The following is a 17,707-nucleotide window of genomic DNA, read 5'->3' as shown; positions in this document are numbered from 1 at the left end:
GTGCTTGGAGTTTTATTTACATTCCGGTGCATTTGACGTTAGCAGTACATGCCCCTCTGGCTTGTTAGCATGCTAGCCTTGTTAGCTAAGACATGGCATCAGGGCTTACTGTCGGGCTACAAAACGAGTTAAAACAGCAAATGCTATAATAAAACACTATAAAACCATAATGTATGATTATTACCAAGCTCTAGGTTGGCATATTTTAATGTTAAAAGCCCGTCTCTGTTTCACCTAGTTAGCTAAGCTAACCCAGATAACACATACGTTAACTGAGGCTAACTGCTAGCGTGTAACACCGACACAGAATGAAGCTAAATAAAGATAGTTATACCCACCAGGTGCCAACGAGTCATCGTGTATGTCCGTGCAATTTCGGCCACAGCACCCTGTTTATCCAGCTGATCGCCCAACTACTCAATGCTATGACACATCAACAAATATGGCCACAGCAGGAGAAGGAGAAGGATAGAAACCAATGAATGCCAAGTGACAAATGACGTCAGTCTGACGTTAACACAAACAACAGGTACACCTGCAGGTCTGCCCGGTATTTTCGAGTAAATCCACACCAGGTAAAATGTAGGTGAACCGCATTGCAGCTGTGGCCAAAGGTTTGTAGGTTTGCAAAAAGTTGCTTTGTTTTGTTTTTGGGGGTACCTGGCTTTGATCTAGGTTATAATGATTAAATGCAACTAAACTAATCACAAAGTCTTCCTTGCATTGAAGCAGATTGACCTTCAATAATCATTTGATACTCTCATTCTTACTTCAGGGCATAATGTTAATGTGAACAGCTGATATTATTCCATTATTCAGATTACATTTGAAGAGCAGAGTGGTTGTTTTACAAAGGAGTGAGTGGTGCCTAAAACTCATTCATCACTAGTCAGGCATGGTTACGGGAACATGAGCTGTCATCGTTGACTTGCATGAAAAAGGCTTCAAAGGCAACGACCATTCTGTATGTAAGGTTTCACCCAAATCAAGAACTTCAATGAAAGAGGTTGAGTTTCTTTGAAAAAAAAAAAACCAACAAAACTTCAGGTGCCTATGGAAAAGAAATTAAGTAGGATTATCTTCTGAAGAGGACTAAATTACTAGATGACACTACCAGGACTGGAATGCTAAAGGATGGAATAACTCTATGTTTTTCTTTTCTGAATACGTATGTTCAAACTGTTGAAGACATAAAAAAAAAACTTTCTGTAGAAGAAAAGGTGAATACAATTTGTAAGCTTGTTCTTATATAACCAAAGACAATTGTTCAAAAGATATGAAAAAAGGTTTTACAGTCATAACCAACAAGGAAGATTTCAATACATTAGTATTTAGATTTAAAAAATATATATAAAATCAAAATGAGAAACAGAAGAATAGGAAAATGAAACATTAGACAAAGAACTATATAACCCAGTAAGCAGGGAATTAACTAATAAAATCTGTTAATAATCCAAAGGGATTGCAGTTGCTTTCATTTTCACTTTAGAACATAAACTCAGAACATTTAACCCTAAAATATAATGTTGACTTCAGGATTTATATTTATTTTCCCTTTCGGATTAATAAAGCGTTTTTTAATTTGATCGAAATTGCTTTGAAACAATCGATTGTGAGCAGATGTCAGTTTAAGCTCTAGTGCAGTTAAAATCAACAGAAAATATAACATGTACACCAGTTTGTGAGGTGGCTGAATTATAATGCTGAAAAAAGTTAGAACTGCTCCAGATCCTTTGCCCTTCCTGCTACTAAAATGTTGAATTATTTTTTTTTTTGGTTGTAATTTTTACACCTAGAATGCAGTGGAAGTGGACAGGGTTTTGTTGTCGGAAGAAAACTACCCTGATTCCTGAAAAAGATTCCATCAGTAAAATAACAAAACCTTGGTAAGCCAAATTCTTATCAATATTCACCTTATTTTAAAAAATTTGACTGCTTGTGTTTTTGAAAATAAAATGAAAGAGTATGTAATCCAGTATAGTGCTGACCCTAACCAAAATAATATAAACAAATATATAAGCCAATAAAAATAAGAAACTGTACATTTTGCAATACACGAAAACAATAACTCATATAAGCTTTTTAGTTTTACAGTTTCAGCTGTATGTGTTCCGATTCACATTTTTATGTTGTTCACTGATTTTTTCTTTGTCTTTGTCTACAATAAAGTGTATTTTTAAAACTTTTTTTTAATGTTTTCAATGTGTTTATCACTGTGTCTCTTTTTGCCTCTTAGATTTTCCCCATTGATTAATACAATATGTTATATTGTATTAATTTCATTATTTCATTGTTTTCAAATGTACTCTTAAACAAATTTTAAGTAGTTATATAACACAATAGTCCTAAACGTTGATAAATACATACAAAAATCCAAATTTATTACAAAACAAAGGGAAAAAAATGATCTAAAAACAATTCCTGAGGAAATTTGTTCACGTACGTTCGCAGTTACTTTTGACCTTTTGCTGACGTCATCACGCAAGCGCAGCCCTTTTTTTCTTCTCAAGCAACACGTGAACGCAGGTTGGCCATTAAATAACAAACTTTAACCGTGCAAATACTTTATCTTATTGTTGAAGTAGCGGTTTCTTAAAAGTTTTATGAAGAAAGTTTTGTTCCTTCATACCAAAGAACTTTTGTAAGGTAATTTTAGCTTTCAGCCGTATCTGTTGGTTTTAAAGCTACATTGAGTTAGCTGGCTAGGACCACATGAAAAAAAAAAAAAAAAACGTGGCAAAATATGCTGCGTACATTTCATTGTCCTATAAAGAAAGTATCTAAATCTAAATTATTTTGTAGTTAAGGTCGTAGACATGAAACAGACTCTTCTTACAACCCCGGTTCGACCCAACCGACCGCTGAGGAAACCTTCGTCCAGTCCGGGCTTGCCTTCATCAACTCCGCCAAGATTTCCCAGCATGACCGCCGCTCCGCCCGTACGCTCCGCTGGAAATGGTAAACCCCCCGATAACAGTGTAACCTAGTTAGTTCCCCCCCATATGAATCCCACACCACAACCACGTAATAAATACTAATTTGAAAAGTTTTTGTTAAATTACATTTCTTCCAGGTCCCGCCAGTTTTCCAGCAGGCACAGCCACCAGTTCAACAGTATGTAACCCTGCTTTTCATTGCATTGTTCAATACCAGCAAAATGCGGGATAAATGCTATTTGTGTTCCACATTAAAAAACTACTCAAAAGATAATTTTAGCAATTAGCTTAAAGCATTAAAAACGTTTTACAAGACCACTCTTAGCCATTTGATTAGTGGTGCCCAAGCCCTGACCCCCTCCTATACAGTGCTGTTATACTTACATTTTTATTTATTTTAATTAATACAATATAACAGTCAGGAACTGTACTTGGAATCTGCAAGTACCTAGTTGTGCCACAGGGATTGCATCAATGTTTGGGTTATGTAGCTTTTAATGACTAAAAATAATAATTTACTATTAATACAAGGTCTATTTCTGTTTATATTCAAATAAAATAAATTTCTTATCAAGTCCAAACTTAAAATATTCTATAAAATCTCCTGTACATGCCTCAGTATATTGTTTGAAGTAAAATAAGGGGGAAAAAAACATTCTGAAAACTGAAACTAAAAAATAACTTTTAAAAAACTTTTAACTTATTGCCTCATTGATTCACAAATTTAGTGCGGCGCTCAGAGGAGCTTTTTAAGCTTTTTAAATTAAAGAAAGAAAAAGTTTCCCACTTCTGGTAACTGTAGTCTGGTTCATTATTTTATTAATTTTTTTGTGAAGAATGAAAAATAAACGTCTTTAGAAACCTTTGGAGTAAAATGAGGCTTGTATTTGTCCTGGCCACCAAATTGAATTTCATTCGGTGTTTGCCGGTTTCCATCTTTAACTTAGTTTGTTGATGATCTTTGTGAAATGGGGAATTAGAAATCCAAATCTTGCGCAGTCTGTCTCAGTAGTACACCTAATCTCCCTAACCTAACTGCCATTTTCCTGTCAGTGTTTTATTGAAATTAAACTTTTATTTCAATGCAACTTTTCCCTCTACACTTCTAGTTGCCAGGATTGGTTCCTCCAGCCCTTACTGTGTACTTCTGCAACTTCTGTGGTCAGCAAGGTAACATTAGAGTCAAAAACGTCGTTGCCTAATAAACTCTGTATTTACACAGAACTCTAATCTGGTTTCACACTGTGGCTGCTCAGTGCTGCTGATTTTTATTCCTCTGTAATTTCTGTCTTGGCTCAAAATTACTTTTGTGGTTTGACTCATTTCATCTGTGGTGTTTAGTGCAGACTTTTGAATATGCATTTCAGTAAAATCATATTTCCTGATGTCGAACAGGGAATTTCCGCTGTAAGCGCTGCAAGAAAATGCCTTATTGCTCCGCAGTGTGTCAGACGGAGGACTGGAAGGAACACAGACACATCTGCAAACCTGTTGACCCAGAGCCGGCAAGGTAGGCTCAGTCACCATTTGGGCTGGATGATAAATAGATTTTTATCAATTAATCGATTATTTATTTTTTAATTGGGGTTTTATTTTTCAGTAATGCACTGATATGGTTTCCATAGTTCAGATTCAGAGCGATGTCAGCCCACCCAAAGCCTATCCTCTTGTTTGACAAGCATGTTTCATAACTTCTATTTATTTGGACTTTGAATTCCAATTGACTCTATGACAAAATATAAGAAACAGGCTAAGTTTTATTTATTTTTTAATGAGAATAATGTTCTAATGTTACAAGAAGACAGTCGTAGTGAAATAAGAATAATCATATGGAAAAACGTTGAAATAATACAAGAATAAAGTGTTCAGATTATCAGAATAAAGTTGTAATATTAGGAGAATTTACACAAAAATAACAAAAAATAATTATCCAAGCTTGTTTTTAATTAAAATTATTTTTCTCATAATTTTAAGATGTTCCTCTAGTAAGATTTTATGTTTATTCTGCTAATATCAAGACTGTTTTCGTAATTAAACATTCTCGTATCTTAACCCTAACACTTCGTCAAACAAATCACAGACATAAAAGCCACTTTTTGAAAATATTATCCTTCATTTATAATTTTTTTTAAGAAAAGAAAGCAAGAAAAATCGATTAAAATCAGATGTGTTATGAAAAAAGTCTGAGATTTTTAATCCACATTGCTCAGCCCAGATTGCTTGTGTTTCCTAACTTCCAGATTTATTTATAATTTTGTTTTTCTTAATCTGAAGAGAGCAACCCAAGGAAAGCGTGGCTTTACCAGGGACTGGCCCCAGGGAAAACATCGCAGAATTGAAGGTAATTCACTTAAGACTTTGAAATGTGATATTTCAACTATAAAATAAAACTCTAAATAATATACTTCTATATTTATTTGATTACTGAAGGCTAGTGAATCATCCAGCCATAAGAAGGTCTACTTAAAAGATTTACATGCTTCTAAAATCACCAGTGGGATGGACATTCAGGTAAAAATAAAACTCTGCCTGCATTCTGCAAAATTTTGAGCATAAATTGGTCTACTGCATAGTGCAAGAGTCTCTTTCACTTTTTTCTTTCAGGCCACTGTTGTTGAATTCTGCAGTCCTGGCAGGTTTTACATCCTTCCTCAAGACCCAGAACTCCTGGAAGCTCTACAGATAATAAGCACAGAGCTTCAGAAAACCTGCAGCATCTCCTCAGGAACAGCTTACAGTCCCTGTGATGGAGAAGTCTGCACAGTTCAGTTTTCTGTTGACAAGGTGAGAAGAGCTTCACCCAATGCAATTAGGAGACATGCATGTCTCAGTGTAATATCTTTGACAAGTTTTTTACCCAATAATCTTGTTTTTGCTTCTTAGAATTGGTACAGAGGCTTGGTCCAGACTGTAGCTGCTGACAAGAAGACAGCTAGTATCCTTTACATTGACTTTGGCAATGAAGAGAATGTCCCAATTGAAAGGATCCAACCCCTCCCTGCTAATATTCAACATTTCTGCCCATGTGTGAGTTTCTAGGTGTTTTTATTTCTTGGTTAGCACTACTGGCAGCTAACTTTCAATTTAGAAACCTCCAATTTGTTTGTACGCTATACTAATTCCCCAATAAAACTAAAATTGTAAAATTTGCAGTTAATGTCTAGATATTTTTGGAAATTGTGTGCTGGGCTAAGATGTTATTTTCTGGCAGTTTAAAACTGACCAAACCCTTTTTTTGAAAACTAGCTAAAAAGAACAGAGAATTGTGGAAATTGGAAGTTTAAGAAGTGTGCCTATTTCATGCAGCAGCTGTCTCTATGATAGCAGCACTTTGCCTTTTATTATTCACCACAGGCAATGGAGTGCAGGATTGCAGGTGTGGTGCCGGTGGTTAACAAATGGTCCGACGAATGCTGCATTACCGTCAGACAGATGCTGACTGGTAAGGCTGTCACTGTGAAGCTGTTGGAAGCGACGGAGAAAGAAGGTGTCCACGCTGTGGATATTGTGCTGTCAATGAGTGGGTGTCACGGAGGCGAATCTAATGCGAGTTTCATATTTCCAGAAGGTAAAATCCTTTAATGAAACTCTCTTCTTGTGTATTTAAGGAATGATGCTGAGCTCATTCCTAATCAAGAACGGATTTGGACAAAGAGAAACCACCAGTGTGCCACCAACTGAGCAAGACATAAGTACGCTAGTTGCATATATACTTCAGTTTGCATCGTTTTGCAATTGTCAAGAAGAGTTACATGATCTGTTTTCTTTAAGTTGCTATGTTGAGCGCATCATTTGAAAATTACAAGCGCCTCTCTGATGGGAAGGATGACAATGAATGGGCTCAACCACCGGAGCCGCTCACACAGGCAGTAGGAGACCAGTTCTTGGTTGTGCTCACACACTTCGTGTCACCCAGTGATCTTGTAGTGCAGAAGGTGGAGAACGCAGGTGAGTCGCATTTCATCTGTGTAATGAAAGCCGAACCTCTACAGCCAGTGTCGCTCAATCCAACTAAAATATTGGTTTGCAGAACTTATCCGGGATTTGCAGCTGAAGCTGAGAGATCACTGCGCTCAGATTTCTATCCCGCAGAACTTCAGACCTGCTCCTGGAACGGTTTGTTGTGCCCAGTTCTCAGGTGAGGCTCGTCTGACCATTAGCATCACGGGAACAGGAGATGCCAAGTTTGTGTATCGCACATTTCAGCAACAAGGCAGGTCAAATGTGCTGCCTTGTTGCACACTTGCAAAATAAAACAAGTGTGCAACAAGGCACATTTGCTGCCTTGAGCAAAAGATCACTTTTTTTTACATTCACTTAAGTCTTATTATGTAAAAGTTATTTCAGGTCCCTCTTGCTTCTTTGTTAAACATTTCCTAGACTTCAGATGTTGCCATTCTTTTTTTTCAATCAGGAGGACATAGTTCTTGTTTTATTGCATTTATTACAAAATGCAATAAAAATTGCATTTTGTCAAATGCCATCATCAAAACACCCAAGCAAATACGCAACAGATGTGTTGATCAGTCCATGTTGTACTATTAGAACAGGATTTCTTCCTCATTTTAAAAGAAGTCAATGTTTTGGCCATTTTTCAATTTTCTGGAAGTTTGTTCCAGATTAGTGGTTCATATCCTCACAATCTGATGAGTGTAGAGAATGTTTACATAGTAGACTGGGGAAATAAAACCAAATCAAGATGTGGGATGCTATAAGGTTACAACTCAAGAGGATGCTGAAATTGAATCTAAAGGTTCTTCAGCAAAGTTTTAGTTTAAGGGTTTGAACACTTTTGCAATCAGGTTATTTAATTTTTTATGTTTTCCACTTACCTGATTTCAGTACATTTTTACAGGATATAAAAAAGATTAAAGAAAGAATATGTGAAAGGATTAATTCTAGTGGGTGATTATGGCCTAAAAGAAATTCATACCAGATTTGATTTCTGTTTTTAAAATGTATTTTCTTGCATTCTTTACTAAAGTAAGAATTTTTTTTGGCATTGGCCCTACTATTTTGTTGTAGAGTTGACCTGAATTAAATATAAGCTGTACAACATGCTTGTCAAACAAGATGGCGGCGCTGACATCACTCTGAACTATGGACTCCTGAACAAGGAGTAAATTGGTGGAAAAAAAAAATCAGATTTTCTAAAAATTAAATAATTAAAAACTGAAAATGTTAATTGATTTATCCTACTGTTTTTTGACATATGAGTCAATGATTGTGTACCAGGATGAGTTTTACTGTAATACTATATTACAGACGCATCATAGTGTTCTGTTTTCACACTGGAAATCTATAATGAAAGTTTATTTAAAATGAAATGTAAATATGTAAATGCACCTTTGATTTTTCTGAGACTTCCTCCTTTTCCAGAGGACAAGCAGTGGTACAGGGCGAAAGTTCTGGCTTATCCATCAGAGGAACGAGTGTGTGTCGCCTACCTTGATTTTGGCAATTCTGAGGAGGTCGATTTAAGCCAGTTGCTCCCGATTACCCCTGCACTCCTGACCATCCCAATGCAGGCTATCCTATGTGCTCTAGCAGGTATGGTCAGAGCATTTGAATTTACATTTGATTACATTTTATTCTGATACCAATAATCTTTGCTCTTCTTTAAGGCGTGCATCCTGTTGGGGAGAACTGGTCGAGGGATTGCATTTTGTCGCTGCAGTGTCAGCTGTCAAACAGATTACTTCGGCTGAAGATCCATGGAGTGCAGGAGGGAAAGACGCTGGTGTCCATGGTAGATGAGGCCAGTGATCCTCAGGTTGATTTCGCTGACCTCCTGATTACTGCATGCTACGCCACACCTGCTTCCGACTCTGCCTCTGCTAACCTGCCGGCTGAGGAGACGACTGCACCTGCAGAGACAAGTGGTGGGCAAAGAAATTACTTTAAACTGTACTTAGTTCAGGGTTTGAATGGATGCTTGAAATCCCTGAAAATGCTTGAAGGGTTTTTAAAGGTTTGGAAAGTGCTTGAAAGTGCTTCATATTCAAACTGTTCAGTTTGGTAATAAAATGCAATCGAATGTTGATTAAAAGCCTAAAATAGGAAAACATTATTTACAGTTCAAACCAAATATTTTTTACAAAAAGCACAATTTTCAACTCACGTTTCTCACTATTTGAAGTTAAGTCAGACTAAACTTTTGTTTTAGGTTAGATAGAATTAAAATAATTGTTTCTATTTGATAAGTGCCAAAAACGTGAGATTTTTTTTGTAATTTGCTTTGTACACTGTTTTAGCATTTAATTTGAGCAAGATCACTTGTCTTAAACACAATTTGTTTATATAGGTTTTAATTACTATTATTCCTAATGGCTCAATGACTTATTGATCTGTGTAATTGAAATAAAGGTGGTCTTATATTTTATGTTATTAAAATTGGGGGATTTTTTTTTATTAGTGTTTTGTTCTCGGTCAGATGTGAGAGAGACATTTCAAAACATAAAATGTTGTCTCTGCTGTAGAATGTAGAATAACAGCAATAAATGTTGAATAATACTGAATTTAATCACTTTTTTTAGTTCATTTGTTTTGTGGTGCTGAAAAAGTTTGAAAACTTGCATTGAATATGCTTTAAAAGTGCTTGAATTGTATTGAGAAAACGGATAAAAACCCTTTTAGTTTTGAGCAATGCTTTGTTTTATTTATGCATTACATGCAGCATCACTAGGCTACAAACTGGTGAGCCTGCATGTTATTTAACTAATAATTTTCTAATTTGATTGTAATATTTACAGTCTTTTAGAGCAGACGACTCCTGTATCTGTGTGATAATTCTGTTTGAAATCTCCTTAGTGCCTCCTGCTGTGCCTGAACCTCTGGTTTGGACTTCTGCTGAGCTTCCCTCCGACGGCCAGACGGTGACACTGTTCACCAGCATCGTGGAGAGTCCTGGAAGGTTCTACTGCCGCCTCGCTGATCCAGAAGGTGGAGCTTCTTTACAGGGCCGACAATACTGATCAATAAAAAAATAAGTCTGATTCTGATTGAAAAAGCCCCTGAACAAAGTTTACATTTCTACAAGTTGAAGCCGGGTGTCTTCTGGCGTTGAAACAATTTGTTTTTCAGAGTTGAAGAAGTTCATGGAGCTGGAGGCTCAGTTAAAGCAGCACTGTGAGGGGGAAGCTTCTCCTTACTTTCCCAAAGTGGGAGAACCGTGCTGTGCTCCATTTTCTGGTGAGAATGTCTTTATACAATCAGAACAGGATTGAAATATTGTCACCTTTGTAAAATAACAGCCTGAGTCATTCTTTTCCAAAAATAATTTTTGCAAAAATAAAAAAATCTCTCTTTTTTTTAATGCCAAAAGATGATTTAGGCAACAACCACAAAAAGAAACGCTTGATGATGTTCTTTTCCATTCCTGAAATGGAAATATCTAAAATATTTTGTCAAATATTAGTCAGAATTGTGCTGGAAGCTTGTTGACTGCCTGTCAAGGTGTTCTGTATACATATTATATTTCATAATTTAGTATTTGTGTTCAGTAGAGGGAAAACAAACTCAGCCGATTCAAATTTGCACCTCAAGTTCAAATTTTTTATTTATTTATGGAAGTTGTATTAAAAGTTAAACTAAATCACTAAAATCCAAACATTTCCGTTAATGACTATATATAATCTTTTACCCATATTTGGGGATGCCATTGATTTTATTGATTTTTATTTAAAAAGAGAAATTTGTGAATCATCTTTGCATCTTTAATTTGCTTCCCAGTACAAATATTTTTTGTTTCACTGTTTTCTGATGTGAGTTTTTTCATTACGCCCTTTATTTCCACAAAGGCAGTGGATCTTGGTGTCGAGCTTTGGTGAACGGGCGGTCCGATGACGACGTTGGTGTATATTTAGTGGATTATGGTCACAACATGACTGCTAAAAGCAGCCACCTTCGATCCATCACACCTAAACTCCTGACACTCCCTTTCCAGGCTGTTTGCTGCTGGCTTGCAGGTAAAAACAACAACAACCAGCAGACTATCTCAGAGTTTACATGTGATAAATGAGCATGTTTTTTTTTCCAAATAGACATTTACTAATGCTTTCAGTGAATTATAAATACAGTTTTAGTCTCTGTTAACTTAAATCGGGATTTCTCAATTTTTTTCAGGCTGAGGACCAATTAACCCATTTAACAAACATTCACAGACACACATCTAAATATATTCAACCTGAAATGAAACTATTAGTGTCTTAACTAATGAGAAGTGGTGTTGTTTTGTAAATGTGACCAAAACCATGAACAAGTCGAGGGCCTTTTGAGTTATTTACATATTCTGAAAGTGTAGATTGTACATTTTAAAATTATATCAAACGCATAGAAATAAGTGTTGTGTGCAATAGCATCATTTAAGGCTATTTGTAATTTAGAAGCACAATAAAAGAAACAAAAATGTTCTTCTGCACCATTAAATATAAAATTATCTACCCATTTTTATCAGTTGTATTTATTTGACAATTAAATTACCTTTTAAATGAATAAAAATAGCAATAGCTGTTATTATAAGCAAGCAAAGTCATAAAAAAGCAGTTGTCACTAACTGAGACCTGGTCACGGCTTAGAGCCGCTCAAGAGTCGAATCGCTCGTGAAGGACAGTAATACTCTCAGCAGGTTTGACTTCCTCCAGTCATAAGTAGTCATGTTGTTTCTTTCCATTGTTTTTTTTCAGCTTTTCTTTTGAGTGACCCGGTTTTAAGCCATTTATCCATTATTTTTAAACACAAATATTTGGTAAGCTAGCTGTATGCGTCGCACTTTGAGCTCAAGTCACAGCAAATTAACGGTTGATTGCGTTCCGTACCTTACAGACCACTAGGGGGCGCCCGTGAACCACCAGTTTGAGACAGACTGACTTAAATGATTGCCGTTATTATCCTAAAATCAAAATTTTAAAGTGATGTGCATTTTTGTCTTTGAATAGATTTCTTATTTTAGCTCGACGGGAGCATGCATGCTATTAGGCCTGTCGCGATAAACGATAAATCGATTAATCGATTAATCGTACGATAAATTAAAACTATCGACGTCATTTTAATTATCGGCATTATCGTCTCTTCCGGCCTTTTTCTCTTTCTGTTAATGACACTGAAAAAAAGGCTCTGCTCCGGTGCTCTTCACTGACTCCTCCCTTCCTCATTTCCTTAGTGTAAAGCCCAGCGGACACTACAAGATCTTAGAGCTGTCGGCCGATTGTCAGCCCATTTTCAAAACCTGAGAGACCACACATTAGCCGACAGAAATCCTAGGTATAACGGTTCGATCGGATTCGTTCCTGCCGTGTGGTGTCCAACAATGGGCACAAAATAATGGCTACAAGTTCAGTGAACTAATTTTAAAACCAGGCATTAATCAATGCTTTACTACAATCTACCTGCAATGCATGTGGCTAGTGTCAGCGTAAAGTCCTGACTGAATGAAAATCATTATAACCTATTTACGTCACGTTAACGAAGAACAGCTGAAAAGTTACCGGGTTTATCATCTGCGGTAGCAATTTCGCTCCAACTCCTCCCCTTGTCATTTCTATATTCTTTGCGTGTTGAATAAACATTAATGTTGTTTCCACATATCAGGTTGCGCTGTGTCAGCTATTTGGGATTCCCCTCCGTAATTTCCCCTCAGAAAGCACGGAGGAGACTCCTGCTTTCTGATTGGCTACCTGTCACATTCAACAGGCTGCGTTAAAGCGCCCAGTCGGGGAAAACCCTGATTTAGATCAGAGCGGCAACGACAATCTACCATAACACACCACACAATCTTAGAAAGACCAACGTTTTAAGATTGTTGTAAGGGGAAAAATAGGAGCAAAAAATTGTGTAGTGTGAATTATTGCATCAGGTAGTCGATGTGCCCATCTTCTCTATTTAAATCTAATTATTACTGAAGGGCAACATAGTATACACACTTCATAATCTGCACTCTTTTGGTTGAATGCAGTATTTATTTCCACTTTTACTTTATGTTGTTTAGTCTTTTTTTCAAGTGTGTTTTTTGTTAATGGAGACTGAGAATCCATTTTATTTTCGTTTTTGGTTGTTTTGTTTATTTTGTTTATCAGTTCCAGTGTTTAGTGTTCTTTTGAAAATAAAGTGTATCTATCTTTGGCAAGAAATCACATGGATTATTACGTCATTTCCATTAAATCAGTGTAAAAAGGTCTTCAAACAATATTATCGTTTATCGCAATAATTTTTGAGACAATTAATCGCTCAGCAAAATTTGCTATCGTGACAGGCCTACATGCTATATTTCTGGATTTGTGTGGATTCAGGTGTGGATCCTATTGGGTCAGAGTGGAGCAGCGAAGCCCTGCTCTGGTTCCAGAACCTGCTGGATGGGGAGCAGCTCAGCGCCCGGGTCCTCTCCGTCACGGAGCAGGGCTATGGCCTGGAGGTCATTAGCAGAGGTCAGAACATCGCAGCGGCTCTCATTGCTGAGCAGATGGCCAAAGCGATCGGAGTACCTGTCGGAGCGAAGCATGAACAGGTAGAATCCACGACGACAAAAGAAAATGGTGGGAATGAACAAGAGGACAGCGTTGAAGTGGCAGGTGGAATTCAAACAGCTGTGGCATCAGAAAGTGAGATAAAATGCTGAACCTTTATTTCTTTTTCCTCCAGATGGTGTTTTTAACATACTGTATTTGGTTCCAGTTGCAGGTTTCCCAGTTGACTGGAAGACAATGGAGCTGCCTCTGAATGAGAGCTTTCAGCCGTACGTCGCAGGAGTCATTAGTCCTTCTCTCTTCTACGTCCTCGGCCCTACGCAAAGTGAGAACATCCACTCCATTGCTAAAAACAGAAACTTTATTAAATGGATTGTTGTTTTTTTTGTAACTATTTCTGTTTTGTAGTCGACCAGAACAAGCTCCAGGAGGTGATGAAGGAAGTGGCCGCCTACTGCAGCATCTACCAGGGCACTTTATCCACAGGGATGAAGAGCAGACCGTCTGCCGGGGCTGCATGTTGCACTCAGTTTTCTGGTAAAGATAGTGGCGAATCAGTTTCAACTTAATTGTTTGTTGTCTATATTTGCGAAAAAGGAATGTGGATGGCTTGCAAAACTCAACTGTAGGCCAGGCGCATGAAAATCTGCTGTGATTTGTTTATAAAACTGGCTTCCATTACAGGGTGCTACAAGTTCATATTCATTTAGAAAGAACAATAATAATGTTTTAACTCAGGAAGAGTTCAGAAATCAATATTTGGTGGAAAAACCATGAGGTTTTCAGTGGGGTTCAGTGCAGTGGGCTCTCAACGGTGTGGAGTGAAAACTGTAGACAAGAGGAAAGATCACACCACCAGTCTGTAGATATTTAAAACAAAAAAACTAATCAATTATTGATACTGACTGGTATGGAATGCTTATATCGTGAAATCTGTTTTGGCCCTGTTGTCAAGCCCTAGAGCAGAAATATCCTTTATTGCTCCTCATTGCAGAAATTCAGATGTACCAGCAGCATAAATAGGGGAAATGGAAGCATCTAGATTCACACAATGTAAAATAATTTAAAAGAGAATGTACAGTAAAAGAAAGGAAGGAAAGACAGTTCAAGTATTAAAAATAGCAAAATTCTTAGAATTATGCAGCTGAGTAGGATATTTTAAAAATGTACAAACTGTGCTTCCATGTTTAATATAATTTAGTCGACTCTTCCAACACCAAAGGTTTAAAACTGACCTGATGGGGATCAGTGCTGGGTTTGCATCGGGAACACATTCTGCTGTTTTTCCACACCTTTTCTGTTCTTTTTCAAGACTCCACCTGCAGTTGTTGCTTTCGCAAACCTAAGCTGCTAATCCCACGTCTCCGAGTAGATATAATTACACACTAGTGTGTATGTAGTGATTGTAGTAACTGCTTTAAACACAGCATACAGTTAGAAACTGGTTTAGCATACATTCCACAGCCAGCTAACAACAGGGTCTGTTTCAAGAGATTTTTGGTCTTTATCTGTTGGGACTGGGGCAGGAAGATACTAAACAGGGATGGCAAAAAGCAACAACTCTGTAATTCTGTTGTAATTTTAAGATTTGCAAACCTAGAATATGTTGGGGTTTTCAATCCCAGGTGATAAAAACTGGTACCGTGCTGTGATCTTGGAAGTTGGTGAGAATGAGCTGAGTGTCATCTACGCCGACTATGGGAACACTGAGAAGGTCCCATCCGCCCAGATCCTGCCCATCCCTGCCCACCTGCTGCAGCTCCCTTTCCAGATAATTCGCTGCACCCTCGCTGGTAAGGCTCAAGTTGTCCTGAATATTTCTAACCTTAATCTAAGTCACATGTGTCAAACTCAAGGCCCGTGGTTTTTATGTGGCCCTCTAGATTCTAGACTAAACACCAAGTGTGCTTAAATATTATGTTAACAATCAAATTAATGCAGTTTTATCCATTTAATGTCAAATTATATCAATCAGTCCCTCCAGTTTCTTTAGAATTATCATGGAAATTCACACAAAATCGACAAATCCCAGCACTTTTCTGAGCTAATAATTGGGAGTTTATTGCAGATTTTTCTCAAAAATTGTCAAAAACTTTACTTGTACTAAACAGCTGCCTCAGCCTTAATTGATGTCAGATTATAGTCCATGATCTATACAGCCAGTAATAAAAAGTCAAATTTACCGTCATAAATAAGTGCAAATATTTCCTAATTACTACCACAAATATTTTTTATTTCAAAAAAATATTACGAAATTCTGGAGGGACAGAAAAGATGTTCAGTAATATTATTTAATTTTAAGAATTCATTGATATTTTAACAGTTTGTGAATAGGTTTTATCAATACATTCTGGCACAACCGGCCCTTTAAGAGCCTTCATGTTCTTGATTTGGCCCAAAACAAAAATGAGTTTGACATCCCTGATCTAAGTAAATTCACTCTTGTAACTGTTTGGTGTCCTGCATTAAAAGGTGGAGAAAACTTTCCAGAACAGTGGCCAGAAGAAGTGCTGCAGGCGTGTCGAGCTGAGCTGGTGAATGCCGTCCTAGCCAAAGTCCAGTCCTTTGACGGCTCTGCTAATGCTCTGTCTCTCACTCTGCCTGCTGAGAGAGATGGAGTTCAGCTGACCTCTCTGGTTCTGGATAAGCTGAATGCTTTCAACAAGACCAATCCAGACACCAACCAGAAGCTTGACGACGCTCCAGGTGTTCCTGACGGCCCCCCGTCCAAACTTGTCCCCGAGCCCCAGTTAGAGCTGGAACACAAACCAGCACCAGTTGATACCACTGGGTCTACGAAGCCGGCTGAGCTGACAATTGTTTCTGGAGCACCAGTCTGCGGTAGGCGGAGATAGAAGATCAGAAATTAATTTTAAGGAGCAGATCATTTACCGCCAGTGAGATATTTTGTGTTCTGTTAATTTTAAAACCCAAAATTCAGTTTCCATGAAAATTTAAACTAGTTCTGTCAACGTTAACATGTGAAATTAATCTAAAAAAATTTAATGTGTTAATATTGCACGATACAGATTAGTCGCATGACCTATTTCATGCGAAATAAAATCCTCTCTACCCTGAAGGGTTGCTTGGTCTTATTCTGCGTTCAACAGTGAAAAGATGAACAGGGAGAGTTAGACTGCTGTTCTCACATACTTTTTTTTTATTTTGAAAAATTCTTACTTTTGTAATCAAATGGAAAATTATTTTTTTATTCTAACTGTAAACCATAATTGATTTAGAGATAAATCAGTGTAAAAAGAGTCACTTCATGAATATAAATTATGAATCTATTGCTATATGCACCTGTAGGAGTTGTGAATTTTAATCAGATTATTTTCCCTTTCAGAAGATTCAGTGAAGAAGATTATTGACCAAATGGAGCCGCCGTACCAAAATCATTTGAATGGTTCTGGTATGTAAACATTAAAACAAAATCTAAGTTAACACATTGTTTCATCTGCTATAAAAGTATAAATTTCCTTCTTACTTCTAGATCATAAAGTCTATGCTTGCTGCTGTCAGAGCCTCAAAAAACAGGTAAGATTACATCTTTTGGTAATAAAGTAAAACAAATATTGTTTTTCATTTTGGTAAATGATTGTTTTATTATTAAATTAATACCAACTGGAAAATGTACATTTAAACCTTTGCTTACTATTAACAGATCAGCAATCTGGAGCAGGTGATGCAGCTGCAGCTTGCTCTCATCAAGCAGTTGGTTGGACAGATTAAATAAGATTATACATAACTTGTTCATCTTTTTTTTTTTTTTTAAATCTCTAACGTTTTGTTTGTTTCTGGTTTTAAAATCTCAGGATGCACCAGATAGTTTTACACTTGTGTGAAAATCAAAAACCAGAGGCATGTTCAGCCTCCATTCTCATTAAGTGCCCACTTCCCTGCTTACGCAAGTTGTGCTGCCATCTATTTTCACATGCAAATCGGGAGTTCAGCCGATTTACATTATGTTTGAGTTTTACTGAAAGGTTATGAGGATAAAATGTTTTCATTCTATAGATGGGTCAGTTTTTTTCCTTTTTTTTTTTGCTATTGAACAATTAACAATAAAATTTACCTTTCTAAAAATTAAGTTCTACATGCAGATTCTGTCCTTGTTTTTTCTCTTTATTTGCCTCGGTCGCTGTATTCTACACACTCAAAAAAAATATATATCTGTACTAGATTGCTGATAGATATTAGGAAAATGTGTCGACAATAAAGAACATGGAAGAGCTTTGTGAAGTGGACCAGGGCAAACAGGAATAATTGGTCAAAAATCTTAGGTGTTGTGGTCAGTTTGGTAATCCCATC

General features: G+C 36.9%; 2 protein-coding genes across 3 annotated transcripts in view; one reads left to right on the top strand and one right to left on the bottom strand.

Moving 5' to 3' along the window:
- Positions 1 to 473, bottom strand: part of ccdc186 (coiled-coil domain-containing protein 186) — a 28,453-nt gene extending 27,980 nt beyond the window's left edge. Inside the window, exon 1 of one of the 2 annotated variants that reach the window (XM_032573551.1) lies at positions 339 to 473. The gene's annotated coding sequence lies outside the window, so the exon portion shown is untranslated. The remainder of the gene's footprint in view (positions 1 to 338) is intronic. The other variant, XM_032573552.1, reaches the window with a different exon arrangement.
- A 2,343-nt stretch (positions 474 to 2,816) lies between these two features.
- tdrd1 (tudor domain containing 1) lies at positions 2,817 to 17,476 on the top strand. Its single transcript, XM_032574291.1, has 25 exons — positions 2,817 to 2,958; positions 3,074 to 3,114; positions 4,046 to 4,106; positions 4,332 to 4,446; positions 5,211 to 5,277; positions 5,367 to 5,447; positions 5,541 to 5,720; positions 5,820 to 5,963; positions 6,291 to 6,456; positions 6,545 to 6,628; positions 6,708 to 6,884; positions 6,967 to 7,074; positions 8,316 to 8,486; positions 8,561 to 8,818; positions 9,747 to 9,878; positions 10,020 to 10,127; positions 10,736 to 10,903; positions 13,223 to 13,531; positions 13,605 to 13,721; positions 13,805 to 13,933; positions 15,022 to 15,189; positions 15,869 to 16,237; positions 16,743 to 16,808; positions 16,890 to 16,933; positions 17,061 to 17,476. Exons 1-25 carry the CDS (start codon positions 2,817 to 2,819, stop codon positions 17,130 to 17,132), a joined length of 3,477 nt encoding a protein of 1,158 aa, XP_032430182.1. The 3' UTR covers positions 17,133 to 17,476.
- Positions 17,477 to 17,707: the final 231 nt, after the last annotated feature.

This window comes from Xiphophorus hellerii, chromosome 10 (assembly GCF_003331165.1).
Source record: "Xiphophorus hellerii strain 12219 chromosome 10, Xiphophorus_hellerii-4.1, whole genome shotgun sequence".
Lineage (NCBI taxonomy): Eukaryota > Metazoa > Chordata > Actinopteri > Cyprinodontiformes > Poeciliidae > Xiphophorus > Xiphophorus hellerii.
This window is presented reverse-complemented; position numbering and strand designations above follow the sequence as displayed.

Excerpts from the sequence above, each read along its gene's own strand:
- tdrd1 (XM_032574291.1), top strand. The coding sequence starts at position 2,817 with ATGAAACAGACTCTTCTTACAACCCCGGTTCGACCCAACCGACCGCTG. Across the intron at positions 5,448-5,540 it reads CCAGTGGGATGGACATTCAG|GCCACTGTTGTTGAATTCTG; the intron begins GTAAAAATAAAA and ends TTTTTCTTTCAG. Across the intron at positions 16,238-16,742 it reads TTCTGGAGCACCAGTCTGCG|AAGATTCAGTGAAGAAGATT; the intron begins GTAGGCGGAGAT and ends TTTCCCTTTCAG.